This window comes from Nyctibius grandis, chromosome 3 (assembly GCF_013368605.1).
Source record: "Nyctibius grandis isolate bNycGra1 chromosome 3, bNycGra1.pri, whole genome shotgun sequence".
NCBI classification, from domain to species: Eukaryota; Metazoa; Chordata; class Aves; order Nyctibiiformes; family Nyctibiidae; genus Nyctibius; species Nyctibius grandis.
The window spans coordinates 69,528,445-69,545,684 of record NC_090660.1 but is presented as its reverse complement, the minus strand read 5'-3'; the positions used below and the strand labels follow the sequence as shown (position 1 = coordinate 69,545,684).

General features: G+C 39.6%; 1 protein-coding gene across 1 annotated transcript; it reads left to right on the top strand.

Moving 5' to 3' along the window:
- Window positions 1-650: 650 nt before the first annotated feature.
- Window positions 651-12,231, top strand: LOC137661313 (DGAT1/2-independent enzyme synthesizing storage lipids-like). Its single transcript, XM_068396822.1, has 6 exons — window positions 651-978; window positions 2,514-2,678; window positions 5,943-6,136; window positions 9,691-9,751; window positions 10,153-10,292; window positions 12,127-12,231. Exons 1-6 carry the CDS (start codon window positions 651-653, stop codon window positions 12,229-12,231), a joined length of 993 nt encoding a protein of 330 aa, XP_068252923.1.
- The last annotated feature ends 5,009 nt before the right edge of the window (window positions 12,232-17,240 follow it).

Genomic DNA, 17,240 nt, shown 5'->3' with positions numbered 1-17,240 from the left:
TCTGAAAGAAGGGTATGTTGGCATGGTTTTGTGGATGGGGGGCAAAGAGCTGTTTTTCCCAGTGCTACCAGCAGTACCAAATGCTGTCCCAGGCACCAGGCACCTCCAGGCCTCGGGAAGGAGCCATGGCTGCCCAGGTTTTGCTCACTCCACTGTTTGTTCCCCTCACTGCTGGCTGCTGCCAAACTGAGAGGGACCAGAAGCCCAGGCTGGACCCTCTGCATAGGACTGGGAGAGCCCAGGCCACTGGTAGCAGTCTTCTTGGCTAACGCTGCTGAAATACTTACCACTTACCTTCTTTTGAGCTTCTAAAAGGTAAAGCATACTTATACAGAGAACTCATCTGATCAGCCATGTTGCATGGATCCTGAGGCTTCCTTGGACTCCAGCCCTCATCCTTTCAGCCTCTGTTATCTGGCTGTATAAAAAAGATCCATGAATACATAGGATAATCTCATCACCCTTTACAGGGAGTAGTGATTGGCAATTGCCAGCAGCTATCGTAGCATAACAGAGAGACAAAATGTTTGACTCTGTGCTATACCAATATAGGCATCAGGTATATCTACAGAAAACTTTTTCCTAAGTTGAGAAACTTCCATGATTAGAGAAATTATTAGAGCTGTTTTTTTTTCTCCCCCATGCAGGACATGATAGGTAGAAAAGAATCCTGCGCTTCAGGACAGATAGCGATGACTGACCTGAGCTGCCTTGCCTATGTACTGGAAGAATGGACTGTTGTGGAGTACCTGAAGAAATACTTTTTTCATGTAGTCATCATCTCACTGACAATAAGTGCAATATTATTTTTTTTTATAGTTCCTTTAACAATCCTCTTTTTCATGTACCTTACTAATATTTTTCTTTTAATATATCAGAAGAATGGTGAGGTAAAAGCAGATCCCTTGAGTGAGGTTTGGGATGCTGCAAGGAAAACTATAGCAAGCTTTTGGGATATATATGCAAGAATATGGCATGGTAAGTATGACATGACTTGTCTGAACTTTGAATTACAATAAATAGTAAATACACGTAAGTTTTAATTTTTTTTTATTTCTTCCAAATGGATGCAAAGAAATGATGTTTGTTATACTTTGTATGGCATCTAACCCAAAAGTTTCTGCCTCAGAGACTGACTGCAATACAGAATAAACAGAATGAAAGGGAGAAATTAGTTTACATAGGGTAAATTTCTCTTAAGTGGGTAGGCAGGTTCACTTCTCTGTATGTGGTATCAGAGTGAAGCGCAGAGTTAATGTTAGTTCTAGTAACGTAACTGCAAGAGATGTGTGATTTATTTTTACCTTAGTAGCTGCTTAAAACCCACTTCATAAATTATCAAAACACAACAACTAGTTGGAAATGTAATTAGTGTGTTTTTAGTTGGCGAAAACTACTTTGTGTTATGACAATTGAAAATAATTTTAAAAGCTGTATGGACAAAGAAGTAATTAGATACCACATTTAAGTTTGTAGTGTGGCAGAATTTAAAAGTAACCTGATTTTCAGTTTCATTACACTCAATGTTCAGATACTTTCAACACACCCTGCTCCCTAGGAAAATCCTCATCAGCATGCTAGGCTCTTGTTCTTCCCACAGATGTAGTTTTAAGAATATTAGCAAGACTTAACGTTGCTGCCCTAAGGATGAAGAGTAACAGGTTGTTACCTATGCTGCTATCCTTCCTCACAGCTTTTTCCCTTAATCTCTGAACATCCTGCAGTACAAAAGTTTCTCCCCCTCTTCCTAGGACTGATAGGAGCTGTAGCAGGGATGGAGATGAAGGCAGACATGGTGGAACAGAGCTCTTAGTTGGCAGAAGCTGTGGCTTTCCCAAGCCTTTGTATACATTAGCCTCCTAGTCGGGCTCCACCTAAAACCTAAATCAAACATAGGAAGAGGCAGGAGCGGGATTTACAGAAGTCCATGTCTGTGAGGAAATTCCCTTCCACTGTGAATACATTTAATTCCCATGGAGAGAACTTCTCTTTGGGATTCTTACAGATTCTGGTTTGGACTTAAACATCACAACCAGAGAAACTTTTTATTACGTAAAAACCCAAACTTTTCATTTTGACTGACACAGAATGGAGATTCATACTTCCTATTTCAGGTAAGCATCCTGACTGCTTTTTTGCATCTCATTCTGCCAATGAAGTGGTTTCACACCAGTACAGTAATTTTTTTTTAATTGTTGTGCTTTGGACTGGGAAGGGTTCCTAATGGGAAATAATTAATTGAGCTCCCTCACCGCGGAAAATGTCAGGTTCAGGTATGATCTAGTGATTAAACTGACCAACAAATTAGTCCACCAATAACCTGTGGTGTTTGAGGGGCTTTCTCTTTGCTATTGACCAAAAGTTCCGTCCAGAACTTAATTCTTTTAAAAGTTACTGCAGAGGGTCTCACAACTCTCTGAAGGTCATTTAACACAGGACAGTAAACAGTTTTCTTTAAATTGCCAGTGATTTACAGCTATCATTGTCAGTGTATTGCTTTCCATCCCAAACAGGTTATGAGCTTCATGGTGTGGAAAACCTACCAGAAGGACCGGGCATTCTTGTGTATTACCATGGAGCTATTCCTATAGACTACCTTTACTTTTTGTCTAGGCTGTTTCTTTGGAAGAAAAGACTTTGTCTGTCAGTAGCTGATCATTTTGTCTTTCGTTTACCAGGTAAGAACACGTTCTCTTGTATTTAAGCATCCTGGATTCACTCAACTTGTTGCTGTTTTGGTTTACATTGATTACAGTTTCAAGAGAGCTTTTAAACTAAAAGACTGCTTTTAGACTTTTAAACTAAAAGCTGGTAGATGCAGAAGGGCAAACAGAGTAGCATATCTTGTCTTTTAAGCAAAAGGTTATAAATCCACTGGCAGACCCTCCAAAGCCAACAAATAGACATCATATAATCCCCTTGGGATGAAACGCCGTGCCTCAGTAGAAAGTGTAGGATAGACTATATTATTGACCTAGTGCAGGCTGGTCAGCAATGGGCTATGAGTGCAGAAGAGCCCAGTAAATGATAGGATATCAATTACCTACTTGCCCTCTACACTGGGTAGCCATTGAAGTGGGGTATGACATCAAATCTATCTTTTGATCAAAGCCTGGAGTAGGACACAAAACTTCTTTGAAGATTTTACTGTTGAAGAGAGCTCTGTAATGCTGACTACCACAATATATTCAACACATTGTAGATGGAGAAAGAAAGAAATAATTCCATTGTGAAAAGGAGAAGATACAGAAAAGCAAACCTCATTCATTTTTAGAAAAACAAGGCATAAAGAAGGAGCATCCAGAAGGAATAGCGGGGAGATTATGTAAAAGCACCTGTATACCACTTATATTAAAAATTATAATAATAATAAAGAGTAAAGGAAGCTATTTAAAAGTAGAAGGACATTCTTCAGAAAAAGAAGTTGTGTCCAAACACTGAAAACAACGAGCATAAACTCAAGGAAGTTTGATGCAAGAACATATTAAGGCACCCGTAGAAAGATGATGAGGAAGAATTTTCTAAAGGCATACTTAGTAAATACTGTGTAGTACTAAACGCATCAGAAGCATGAAGTCATCAAGAGATTATTGGCTTTTAAGAGGATCCCTAAAGGAAGATAAAGCTTAGCAGAATGTTGCAAAGGAGACTTCTTTTTTTAAGGCATAAATGAGAGGGTACTGTTTCAAATTGAAGTACCCGTAGCACAGATTTTTATTACAAATTATAGTAACTATTGTCAGGACCAAGCAACACTCTCAGCTGTGCAATTTCCAGACTACTGATGTGTACATAACATATTGCTTGAATTATCTTTATGCTAGAGGAACAGAAGGTGGCAAATATGGTGTCAACCTATAGAAAGGCTACCAAAAAGGCATCTGGTATAACAGACCACAAATAATGGAGATTAGGCCTCCCCATTTGCTGCCTTAGTAGAAAATGTGGCTAACAGTAATAGACTGAGTGAAACTTCTCCCTAACCTTCTATTGCTCTGCCGTACTTACCTGCTTTGTGCAGAGAAATATTGCACTTCACAGATTGTTTTTTTAAAGAATGCTCATGAGCATATGCTGAACATCAGTCTGTTGCATTAATTACAGTTATGGTAGAAGTCTTCTTGTGAATGAATAACTGGTTAAAAGGTAGGAAGTAAAGGGTAGAAATAAATAGCTCATTTTCACAAAGACACAGAATTCACCAGGTGTACTGATGAAGATCAGTGCTGGCACCTATATTGTTCAAATAATCATTATCTAGATCAGTAGTGAGGTGACAAAGCTTTATACTGGCCATTTTTTTTTCAAGGCATTAAAAGCCCACACAGAGAGTATGGTTATCTACGAACAGTGAATTAAATGGCTGATGAAATGGTGGATGAAAATCAGTGTGAGTTATAATGGAGTGCAGAAGGAAAGAAAAACAAGTCTAAACACATACACATGTAATTAGGCTTTAAATTTTCTATATGACTTTAAGAATATGTCAGCTTCAGTCTCAGCAATCGCCAAAAGACAAACAAAATTTTAGGCTTATCATGAAAAAGAAGAAACAGCAAATACCATTATGTACTCACGCATATGGTGCCCACATCCTGAGTACCACATGGAATTCTGGTCTCCCCATCTCAGAAAAGCTGCAAAGTATAAAAGATATAAAAAAGGACAAGGATGATGAGAGGCCTGGCATGGATTTCTTTGGAGAGCTAGTACATAGGACAGAAGTCTTGCATGACTGAGGGTTATAAAATTCTGTGTGATCTGGAAAAGGGGAATAAGAAGTGATAATATGTTCATATGAAGATACATCGTAATTCTTAACAGGCAAAAGTTTTAAAGCCAAGCAAAGGAAGTACCTATTCACTTAATAAGGAGTTGGCATTTCTGGCTGCAGGGTAAAACAGGAATACATGTGAGTTCACAAAGGGATTAAACAAAGTCAGCATCTGTCTTTGACAGAAAGATTTATCAAACATGATGTCTTGAATAAGATTAAATACAATGCAATTACAAGATGCAGCACTGTTTTCCACTGCCTTCCAAAGTTTCTGTTGCGAACCTTTGTCAAAGTTGCAGTGCTAGACACCCATTCTGGCAGTCCATAGTTGTCATTTACATTTATTAATATAAACAATTTTTTTTTCAAACCATGATGTTGGAATAATGAATTTCAAGACTGGGGAAGCCCTTGTTTGCTGAAGCTCTCTATGGGAGTTCCAAACTGATAGATTTAAAATGTGAAGATAATATAAGAAAGCATAGAGTGCGTCTATGGTTCTCAATCTGTCTTTTGGAGAAATCCCAGTTATGGAAACAAAGGAAGGAGATTCACTGACCTGTTCATGCAGTGCTGAAACTGCCCTGCTAACTTCTGCCATTCATGCATCTTAGGAGTCATACAGCAGTCCAATTTGATCCACGTAGTTTGCAATTTAACCACAAAATACTCAATTTAACAAGTCAAAACCTCAACGTTTAAAATGTTAAACATCACATTTTAAAAGAACACTAAAAATGGTGTCTTGTCAGGTATTTATTTTTGTAGTAATCTTTATTGTACTGAAAATTTACATTTTTTCTGTATTAAAATATTTAAAAAGGAGGGAGGAATAGATGTTTAGATTTCTAGTTAAGATGCACAAGTTTTGGTTGCACAGCTGGTGTTTTGATAATTATGGAAAATAGCATGTAGAGGCGTTAGTTTATTGAGATGCTCCTGATAAGCTGGTTCATCTTCATAACATTTGGGCAAAGACACTCTCATGTATTTGTCATTTTGCCAATATTTACTCTGTAGGTGTTTTGCTTCCTTCGTACAAATTTGCCTTGGTCTAAATACATAGCTATTAGATTTTCATTTAGCTGTGATCTTGTTCCTACATGCAAGCAGTATTTGTGATATGTTGTTACAATAATATGTATTTGCCACTTATGTATTGCAGGACTTAAATTATTATTGGAAGTGGCAGGTGTTATGCCAGGTACAAGGGAGGAGTGTCTCATGGCATTGAAGAATGGACACTTGGTGTCCATCTCACCAGGTGGAGTTAGAGAAGCGCTATTCAGTGACGAAAGTTATCAGCTTGTGTGGGGAAATCGAAAAGGCTTTGCTCAGGTCGCTCTAGATGCAAAAGTGGTGAGTATTATACGTTACCAATCCCAGTTTATGCTTATTGCATGTATGCTTCATTATAAAATGCAGCTTAGGAGTGTCTGTTGGAAAATCTTCCAGACAGAAGAAAAGGTTTGGGAGTAAGGATTTCTTTTCCTTTTCCCACCACTTTCCTCAAGCACATCAATCCATACGGAGCAAGAGTTTTATAGAACTGCATAGCTTTTTCTTGACTGTTGCAAGGCATCCATCTCTGCAGTTCCATGTCTACAGTTCCATCATGCAGGCATCCAGTTTCTTGTCTTGACTCTATTTCAGGAATCTTCACTGTGGTCCTTCTCCATATTGCCATAAAGTTTCATTCTTTTTTCTCATTTATTCTGGGAGAGTCCTGGATTTTGTTCTTACCCTTATTTTCCTTCATGTTTGTGAAAGATTGTATCAACTAACAGAAGGTATGACTACATCAGTGTTTGAGTTTGAATTACATGTGCACTTTTGAAGTAGTTTTTCCATCTCCCTCACTTACCATGCTTTCATTCACATCATGGAACATGTTAGAATACCCAAGCTGCGTTCCTTTTGGCTGAAACTAAACCAGAAGTGGGACCTAATACCCTCCAGTTGTAAATGGGCATTCAGTCAATGGTACCAGACAAGAAGTAGTTCTGCATAAAAACAGAGCACTGAAATGTGTTCTTTGTTGATGTCAGATGCTCAGCATCCTCTAGAGATGTGCTTCTATTGGTTTGCACTCTGCTAATGTATACACGGCCACAGTTTCGGTTATATTTGCCATATTGATGATGATATCTACAAATACAGACTTCTACCACTGGCTCTGAGTTCTTCCGTCTAATTTCACATGTGAGGCTGTTTCTTTGATATAGTCTCTGGGAAATAATTTTCTTTGGGATGGCACAGAGCTGAAAGAGCAGCAACCCTGTCTTTTTCCTAACTGCCACATGAGAAGTGGCATTGTCACCACTAGAGGTGAGTTTTCTGTCTTACTTTAGACTTAGCATACCTAGTGCTCTTTGTGTCCAACAATACTGGTAGACATCCAGGCTTCATCTGTTCTGCTATGAGCTTTCTGCTGCTTTCTCATGAATTTCATATGGGCATTCTGAATTCCCTTATAGTCTTTCCTCTTAAGTGTTAATTTAATAATAAGCTCAGTCAGAAAGAGGTGTGACTTTAACAACTTGAGTGATTTCTAATAATTTTGCTTTCACATCTGTCTTTCAAGCTATTTCAAACATTTGAACAATCTTTTCCCAGATGTTTTCACTTCACTTGTAACCTTGTAGTGTAATTGTACAATGTAATAAGTTTTTTTTTTAAATAAAAATTGAATTCAGAAACTCTGAGCACCCTTAATATAAAGTGCCACCCTGATCAAAACACATCACAAAAATCCTTGCTAGTAATCCTCTTAATCCTTCCAGTCTTCCATAATTTAGAAGCACATGGAAATAGCTGAATAGTAGCACCTAAAATTACTAGCACCTTCTATTGACAGAGTTTGTGGTTTTTTTTTTATTTAATAAATTGGGTATTCATTGAGGATAATATTCTTGCAGTGCAAAAGTTTCTTGTGGTCATTTGTATAACATGTTTGGTAAAACAGACACTATGTAGGATTATCTGTTACCTGGAGGGCAGAGAGAGTATTTTCTCCTTTGACACCTACTAGCCTGAGCTTGCCTTTTCAGTGCTGCTGGCTCTTGGATCGCTTATTATTTCACTCATTCAGTTTTTTTTTTTTTTTTTATGATCAGGAAGTTTGACTGGATCCCAGAATGGTGGGCATCACTGTAAGCAGCTTGCAGGCTCCACTGAATTTTGGGGACCTTTGATATTTCTCTGGAAATCTGTGATCAGACACACGTTAGATAACTAAACACTTGAAAAAAAAAAGAAGTGCTCTGCATTAACAGTAGAGGGGGCAATATTAACCTTACATGCTATTTTTTACATAAAGTTAGGCCCATAGTAGTAACTGGATTCCTACGTATGTGCAAGGGGTTTGCATTAGATGATCTCCAGAGGTCCCTTCCAACCTCAACTACCCTGTGATTCTGTGATTTTCAAGCTGGCTGGGTGTGATCCAGCTCAGTTCCAGCACAGCAGGTCTAAATCTGTGGGTTACTGCAGATCTGATCGTGCTGCTTTACAGACAAAAGCTTTCATGTGCGTACCTGTTTTTGTCAGCTTAGGGACTGAATGTTGCTGCCCACTGTGTACTTCATTGGCTGATCATTGTATGTGAGTAACTTTCATGGTTGCCAGATTTCTTTATATCCTAAGATCTGACTCTCTTGCACTATGTCTAAAATTTAAAGTGTTTTGTCCGTATGATAGGTAGGTTTCAAACATTTTAAATGTTAGACATACAGTATTCAATTAATAGCTGAAGCTAAGCGTGGTATTTTTAATATCCAGTAGTTAATATGCTTTCAAAAGACATCACTGATTATTTTTAAGGGTTTATTTCTAATAATTTCTCATAATTTCTCATTCTGAAGGATTTACTATTACAACTTTATGTTTGTTTGATATTTTTGTTACCTGTCAGGGTTTTTTTCCTTTAAATGGCTTCCATCACTTTGAGTTCTTTGTTAGGCTCTAGTTAGGACTTTTTCTTGCTTTTTTTTTTTCTCGTCCTGTGGTTTCTGTTCTGTGGTAGTGATTCTTAACAGCATAAAGGTGTTCTTTCATTACCTTCTGGACAAGTAATTCCAACAACATGCTCAAAATACGGTTTCAAAAAAATGAGAAGGGATAATAGAGGGGAAAAAAGTCATTGTATGTATGGATACATTCACTGTTAGTTTGTCTACAAACTATGAAGTCTTACCTCAGGCTGTAAGACATGGCTGTTTCAAGTTCAGGTATCTCAAGAGTCTTTCTTTTTAGTCACAATAATGAAGCAAACTTGTTCTGTAACTGCCTGAGGATCTGCCCCCCAGAAGGCGTGTAGTCCAGGTCAATGAGGACATACAATTGCCTTATTTGTCCAAGGGGTCTGCGGAAGTTTTTTCCAGTGGGGTATTATCCAAACGTTACTGCTTCAGTGAGACCTTACTTTGAGATGCAGATGAGATGAGCCAAATGTGAACGTCTACTTGCTTTCTGCAAGACTTCACGAACTGAATACTTTCCCATTCACCACACATGATGTAAACTTTAGACAGAGAAACTGCAAAACTTCATTATATGTTTCAGTCAGTGATACTGCAATAAATCTATAATATACAAGTTATTTTTTTAGAATCTCAGTTAACTTTTATAAGTACATTCAAAATGAAAGGTATAAACTTCTAATACCATGTTAGTCATTTTCCTTACAGATGGTAACTTTAAAACAGCAATGTTTGTGGGAGCTGAGAAATAGAATTTTATTTCTGTTCCGGAGTTTATTTTTTTTAACAAGATTCCTTGTTTGCTGCTTAATTGACTGATAATTATCCTCTGTATTCAAGTGTTTTTCTTAGCTGCATTAACAGGCACTAAAGCATAAATTCAAACCTGGTATAACATTTCCACCTTTTCGGGGTTTTTTTGTGATTCCTTAGCCCATCATTCCAATGTATACTCAAAATGTCCGGGAAGGATATAGGATGTTTAAAGAAAGAAGTAAGAACTTTAAAATATATTTTAAGTATTTGGAATGTTTTCTTCACTTTTCTCTCAGATTTCTCTCACTTTTCTCTTAGATTTTGCTTTTCAGACTTCTGCTTACTTTGGATTCTCTTAACACACTTGCTGTGGGTCAGAGGTATCTCAGATATGGAAATAACTTGCGTATAACTGGGTTGTGCTGTGTGATTTGGTTCTTTAATGCAGTCTTATTTCAGTGATCCATGAAGTCTATTGAGCTTTGTTTTGGTGGACAGTTACCTAAATCCTGTAATTTCTTCTTGACTGTCAGATAAAGCATGCATTTTTAAGAAGCCTTCCATATTAATCAGATTTCAAGTTTGGATTGTGTTTTCTGTGACTGTAATCACACTTTTTCCTCCCTTAAACTATTTCAGGACTTTTTAGACAGTTGTATGAAAGTACTCGATTGCCGTTTACTCCTCCGTACGGAGGACTTCCCGTTAAATTCCGCACATACATTGGGGAGCCAATCCCTTATGATCCAAATATAACTACAGAGGAATTAGTTGAAAAGGTAAGTTAGCTCTCCTTGCATTATTGAACTACATACTTTGCCCTCTATTATGTATGCACTTGAAACTAGTTTTTTGTATGCTTCAATAAAGCCAAATACACTTTTCCTAGCTTGTTAAAGCAACGGGCAGTTGAGCTCTAGGATTATTTAATGTACAGATACCTGCAAGTAAGTATTGACATAGTAATAGTTGATTGGGATGCCCTCATCCTTTCAGAATGTGTGAGCTCTGTTTTCTTGGGATGCTAACTTTGTTTCTCCCATGCCTTTGATAACTGAAATGATGTAAACTATGTTTTCAGTAACTAGGAAAATAAATTTCATATATAACAAATAACTTTGAGAATCTTCTCTAAATAACATAGGGCTCTAGAAACGAAGTTCCACAAGAGCTTCAGTCTCATCGTCAGAAGGAAAATGTTAAAAAAAAAAAATTAATCCAAAATATAAAAATATTTTGAGAACCTACAACTTGGTGAAATCAGCGGTGCCCAGGAGCATAAAAACGTTTATAGATCCAGGGTTTAGGCATTTTTCAAAATACTAATCTATACAGGAAATGTATTTTTAAAAATTTTTCATAGAAGATGAAAGGAGGGCTTTATGTAAAAAAAAAAATCTGCTATGGCCTAGGAATACACAGATCAAAACACTTGTTAGGAAAAAACACCTTGCTACCCGCAAAAAGATGCCAGAAGGCTAGCTTTTCTTTTCTTTTTTTTTTTTTTTTGTTTTAAGGATCTACTGCAGATTGTTCTGGGCTTCACAGCAGTGAAACCAGAAAGACAGGTTTGGTGTCTTACAAGGGAACTGCCCCAGCAACCAGGAGTGGAGTTTGGTCTTAGCAGGTATAGGAGGCTGGAAGCAATATTAGTGCTAAGACTGCCCTCATGGTTATCCATATTGTACTTTAGGGGAATAGTATTTTGTGTACTTGTAAAACTGAAATTGAAATTTCCCATGACATCGATTTTCTTTACTAAAAGTCAAGCCTTTGACCACCCACTGCAGCAGGAGTACGGTTAGGTCTTCCGTGGCTCATATTAGTTAAAAAACAACTCAGATGGGGTTTGAGATGAGCAGTGGCCTGACCGACCTCAATCTGATCCTCTCCTGGAAAGGAGTCAGGACATGAATCTGTCAGGAAAGGCTTGGCTACTCTTTTCTTATATTCCCAGTGATATTCTACCATCACTCTGGGGTAGATCACTGCAGTATGTAGCTACCCTTATTTCAAGTTTAAATACATGAGGAAAAATTAAAGGAGATTCTTTCTTATCCCTAGTAGAAATACAGAATATTTTATGCATTCTCTTCACAAACTTGCATTTGAACCTCACGCAGAGTAAAAACAAACAAAATTTAGATATGAATTATCTTATTATGGGCATGCTCTATATGATACAATTACAGAAGAATTCACATTGGGAAGGACAGGTGGAGGTCTCTACTCCAAATTCCTGGTCCTAGCAAGGTCAGCTATGAGATCAGACGAGGTTAGTCAGGCTTTATCCAGCACTTTTGATGAAAACCTTCAGGGAGGGAGATCGCACAAACTCAATGCTTGCCTGTGTTAAAAGCTACTTTGACTTAGTAATGCCCGGGTTTGATAAATCTCAATAATTTGAGCCTATCCAACCTGAAATCGATGTTTTTATTCCTTTCCTTTCCAAGGAAAGTGTTTTTAGGACAACTAGCTAATATAAAAGACTTTTTTCTTAAAGTAGATCTTATGTGTGAATTTCCTCTTGAACCTCTGAGAAGAAGTCAGTGATTATACTGTTCTTCCTTGCATAAGCAGGTCTGTAAAGGCAACTTTCTCTTCTCTTTTCAGACAAAGACTGCTGTCCAGACTCTCATAAGGAAGCACCAAACAATCCCAGGCAGCATATGGAAGGCTTTACTGGAGCGATTTGATAAACGTCGTAAAAGTGATTAGAATGCTTATGTTTATTTCATTGTTTTTACAGCATACAGTAAAAAACAATGTCCTATGGCAATGATGACTAATAACTGGTGTTACCAGTTTAATTTACAAGTTTCTACAGATTCAACAGAAGAAAACAATTAAACTCTTGAAGGTTCCCCTGTGTCTTTGAGGATATTCTGAAGTCAGAAAGACTGAAGAAGAAAACCTATGTATAATGCAATAGCTAAATTCCCTGAAAGGAAATCATGTAGCCAGGATTTGCCTGGTTCCTAAAACAAGTACTTACATACATCTGAGAGCCTCAGAAGTTTTGTGTCGATCGGTGGGTTTATGTTATGAGCAGTTCATGGTCCAGTCTCAGAGCAGAATCTCAGAGTCGGTGTTGTCCCACCAGAGTCCACCCCTCGGTGGGCACGTTCCCTGTTGGACCCCGCGCAAGGCAGTGTTAGAAGAGGAACTGTCTCGCTTTGGCTAAAGACCTGCTGCTTAGGCCATTTTTCTAGAGAGACTATACAAAGAGAAATAATCCCATTAAACCAGATATTAGATTCCTACAAACATATCAGCTTAGTGATTCAGTACCCTAGAAAGTAGGAATGCTACATCCAAGACTTTGCCCCAACAGAAAAAGAAAAGTCTCTTAAAGAGAGAAAAAAAGCTTTAGTTAAGTGTAGCACTGTGCGAATACATGTAGAAAGTAGTTTCAAGTCTGAGCTGGTACATTCATGCACGATTGCACCATACAGTACTGGTTTAGTGGCTACCCCCAGCATGAGAATCCCTGCATCATAGTGTGTTTGCAGTACAGATGTGCTGTACTCACCCAGATCTCCCAGTGAGCAGGGAGTGGGCTGGGGGGAGCGAACTTAGGGAATGCAGCCCTGAGGTTTATCATCACTGGTGGTTTGCCTAAAAATGCAGTACTGCAACAGTGCTGTCCCCGTATGGATTGAACCTAAATGCCTGTTTGGAAAGGTGGACACAGGCAGCGTTGTCTTCCTAATACAGCTTGCAGAATACTGAAACTTGCTACAAAGCAGAACGTGTTTTTACAAGCGGTGGGATTTTCTTACTGGTGGGAGCGGAGGAACTTTGTGTAATCTATCCAATATGCCATTAAATTCAACCAAGTCTGTTAACTTCAGACACCAAGAAAGGTAATTTTTGTGCTTTGTTTTCCCTTCTTGTACTTCTAATACCTATATAATCTTTCCCCTCAACTTCCTAAAACTTTTTGTAGCATCTAAGGAAATATATAAAACATTTGCCCGTTTTCACTAGAAAACTAAATCTACTCTTTGGATTAAAATAAATCCATTCTCATCCCATGCTGCTTCTCCACAAATATTTCTTGCACATCTGGAAAAGGGTACAGGATAGACAGGTGAGTTATTTCCCTGTGTCCTGGTTTGGCTCAAACCAGGCCAATTTTCCTTTCAGTGATTTTTACTTTCATCTAAGTCTCTTCTCAGTAACTGCACTTTCTGAAAGTAACTGCATGTTTTGCAGACAGTGTCTCCTTCTAGGACTGATAACACTCGAAGTTTGTAGTTATCGCTGAGGCACCGGTAGGGATGTTATGCAGAAAGGCTCTTGCTGTACTTGTTCTTAGAGAAACCAAGGTCACTGCTAAATTCCTCACTGCTTACGAGTGAAGAGCCGAAGGGGGGTCGCACCTGCAGGGAGGAGCGGACAAGGCAGGTGACCCAGAATTGACCAACGAAGGTATTCCATCCCATACACGTCATTCTCAGTATAAAGCGGGGGGATCACGAGGGTCTCGGCCCTTCTTCTTCCCCTTCCCTGGCTTCTTCTGCTGTGTTTGGGTGCTGTTGCTGCTTCGGGCTGCTTCTGCGGCTTGAGCCTTTGGCCAGTGTCCAGGGAGGACTCTGTCCGTTTTCCTGCTGCCCCCGATCCCGATCTGTGCATCCCTGAATCCAGTTCTCGACCATCGCTGGGCCCAGCCTGGGCCTTCCCGGAGCCTGCCCTGCAGTGCCGGTGGTGACGTGGCCGACATCGGGGGAGCTCGATCTTGGTTTTGTATATATTTGTATATATTTGATTATTTCTATTATTACTATTATAGTCTTTTTGATTATTATAGTTTATTAAAACTGTTTTAACTTTCCAACCCATAAGTCTCTCTCCTTTTCCCTTTCCCTTTCCCTTTGGGTGGGGGGGGGAGGGTTAACAGAGAGCGTCTGCCACAGGTTTAATAGCCGGCCCAGCTTTAAACCGTGACACCCTGGAGCAAAAAGACAAGAACCCTGTCCTGAAAAAAAATCTCAAATCTATCCTAAGACATAGGAGTGTTTACTCGAACATCTTAACTATAATTGCTGTATACAGGCAGAAAGATTTTTCTCCCAGCAGAGACTCGACATGCATAGGAGATGATAAACTAAAGCAAATCAAGATGCTGACTGATTTGCCTGGACATGAACAGGAATTCAAACCATGCAGTCTTACATAGTGCACTCCAACAACATAAGCTAAGATTCAGAGCCTGAGCTTAAGCTGAGTGAGGAAAGGAACTAAAAGAAAGGGCTATCAAATACTAAAATGGACACAGATGAAGCAGCAAGAGGAATTAAGAGTAACCAGAATCTGAAAGCATTCCTTGTATTGCACACACTATGCAGAAGGACTAGACAGCACCCTTCTCTGACTATCCTATTTTTCAAGTGCATTAGCATCATCAATCAATACACTTCAGTCACTCAATTTGCACAACCTTTCAAACTCCATGCCCTCTGATAGCTGATGCTAGGGGCTGTGCTGCAACTCAAGAGCAGAGCACTAGCCTTGGACAGGGGATACATAATCAGAGCACTGATTACCTGTCAAAGTGGGGATTTGAGCCTACATCTCCCCTATCTCAGACAGCTGTTAACAGTTTGCTAACAAAGTTCAAGTTTTTCTTGGGCTGTTTCATCTTACAGCAGCATCCCTGTATTATCTGCAGCTTAGCTGAAGTGAGCTGGAGTAAAAATTAATTTCTATAAGTTGACTTCCGTCACAGTTGCCTTAAGAGTATTTTCTGGGGTCTCAAGGTGACAGACAAAACTATTATTCAGAGATATGACTGGTTTTGAATGATGTATAAGACTGATTTTTCTAATAAAATTTAAACCATTTTTTTCCAGAAACATTATAATACTGCTCTAATGAAAAGCAGTTATTATAATAATATTTTAGAGGCCCCCCTCTAAATTTTTACTTTTTAGAGCAGTATTATAGAAACTAGACTAGAGATTGGTATTATAGAAACACGCAGAAAACAGAGTTTCCTTTCATACAAATACAATTGTAATTGGGTTAGATGAGTGGACAGTGAGGTGGATTGAGAACTGGCTGAATGGCAGAGCTCAGAGGGTTGTGATCAGCGGTGCTGAGTCTAGTTGGAGGCCTGTAGCCAGTGATGTTCCCCAGGGGTCAGTACTGGGTCTGGTCCTGTTTAACTTATTCATCAGTGATCTGGATGAAGGGACTGAGTGTACCCTCAGCAAGTTTGCTGATGACACAAAACTGGGAGGAGTAGCCGATACACCAGAAGGCTGTGCTGCAATTCAGTGAGACCTGGACAAGCTAGAGAGCTGGGCAGAGAGGAACCACATGAAGTTCAACAAAGACAAACATAGGGTCCTGCACTTAGGGAGGAATAACCCACGCACCAGTACAGGTTGGGGGTTGACCTGTTGGAAAGCAGCTCTGCAGAGTTCTGGTGGACAAGAAGTTCACCATGAGCCAGCAATGTGCCCTTGTGGCCAGGAAGGCCAATGCTATCCTGGGGTGCATGAGGAAGAGTGTGGCCAGCAGGTCGAGGGAGGTTCTCCTACCCCTCTACACTGCCCTAGTGAGGCCACACCTGGAGTACTGTGTCCAGTTCTGGGCCCTCCAGTTCAAGAAAGACAAGGAACTACTGGAGAGAGTCCAGCAGAGGGCTACAAAGATGATCAGAGGACTGGAGCATCTCTCTTAGGGAGGAGAGGCTGAGGGAGCTGTGTCTGTTTAGTCTGGAGAAGAGAAGACTGAGGGGGGATCTTATCAACGCTTACAAATACCTTAAGGGTGGGTGTCAAGAGGATGGGGCCAGACTCTTCTCAGTGGTGCCCAGTGACAGGACAAGGGGAAACGGGCACAAACTGAAACATGGGAAGTTCCATCTGAATATGAGGAAAAACTTCTTTGAGGGTGACAGAGCACTGGAACAGGCTGCCCAGGGAGGTTGTGGAGTCTCCTTCTCTGGAGATATTCAAAACCTGCCTGGATGCGACCCTGTGCAATGTGCTCTAGGGGAACCTGCTTTGGCAGGGGGTTGGACTAGATGATCTCCAGAGGTCCCTTCCAACCCCAACCATTCTGTGATTCTGTAATTGCAGATCAAATAACTCCCCTACTACATGTATTTTCTAGCCTCTCTGTCATACAACAAAAAAGAAATTAAAAATAGCAAATGCAAATGACCTGTTTCTGCCTCAAAATGTAAGCAGCATTTATGACTCTCTTTGGGTATATCTTGCCTAATGAACAATGCAAGGAAATCCCGTTTCTGCCCAGAGAGGTTGTGGCTGCCCAGAGAGGTTGTGGAGTCTCCTTCTCTGGAGACATTCAAAACCCGCCTGGACGCGTTCCTGTGTGATATGGTCTAGGCAATCCTGCCCCGGCAGGGGGATTGGACTAGATGATCTTTCGAGGTCCCTTCCAATCCCTAACATTCTGTGATTCTGTGATTCTGTGATTCTTAAACTTTTCATATATAAGGTTTATCCAGCTCAAACTACAAGATTTTGCATTGAGGAAAAATATCCTGCTGGTAACACCGGAAAAATAAATTAATTGGACAACAGTGGAAGTACAGTTATACAAATGCACAACTGAACAACCACCGAAGTTGAACAGGCAGATTATGTACATGTAAAAGAGCCAGTTAGAAAAGCGTGACAGGCAAAGAGCTGAAAGAGCTTGCAGCCGACTGTGGCTAAACTGACCTCACCTGCAGCGATGGCAGAGCTCAT

Excerpts from the sequence above, each read along its gene's own strand:
- LOC137661313 (XM_068396822.1), top strand. The coding sequence starts at position 651 with ATGATAGGTAGAAAAGAATCCTGCGCTTCAGGACAGATAGCGATGACT. Across the intron at positions 2,679-5,942 it reads TTTTGTCTTTCGTTTACCAG|GACTTAAATTATTATTGGAA; the intron begins GTAAGAACACGT and ends TATGTATTGCAG. Across the intron at positions 9,752-10,152 it reads TAGGATGTTTAAAGAAAGAA|GACTTTTTAGACAGTTGTAT; the intron begins GTAAGAACTTTA and ends AAACTATTTCAG.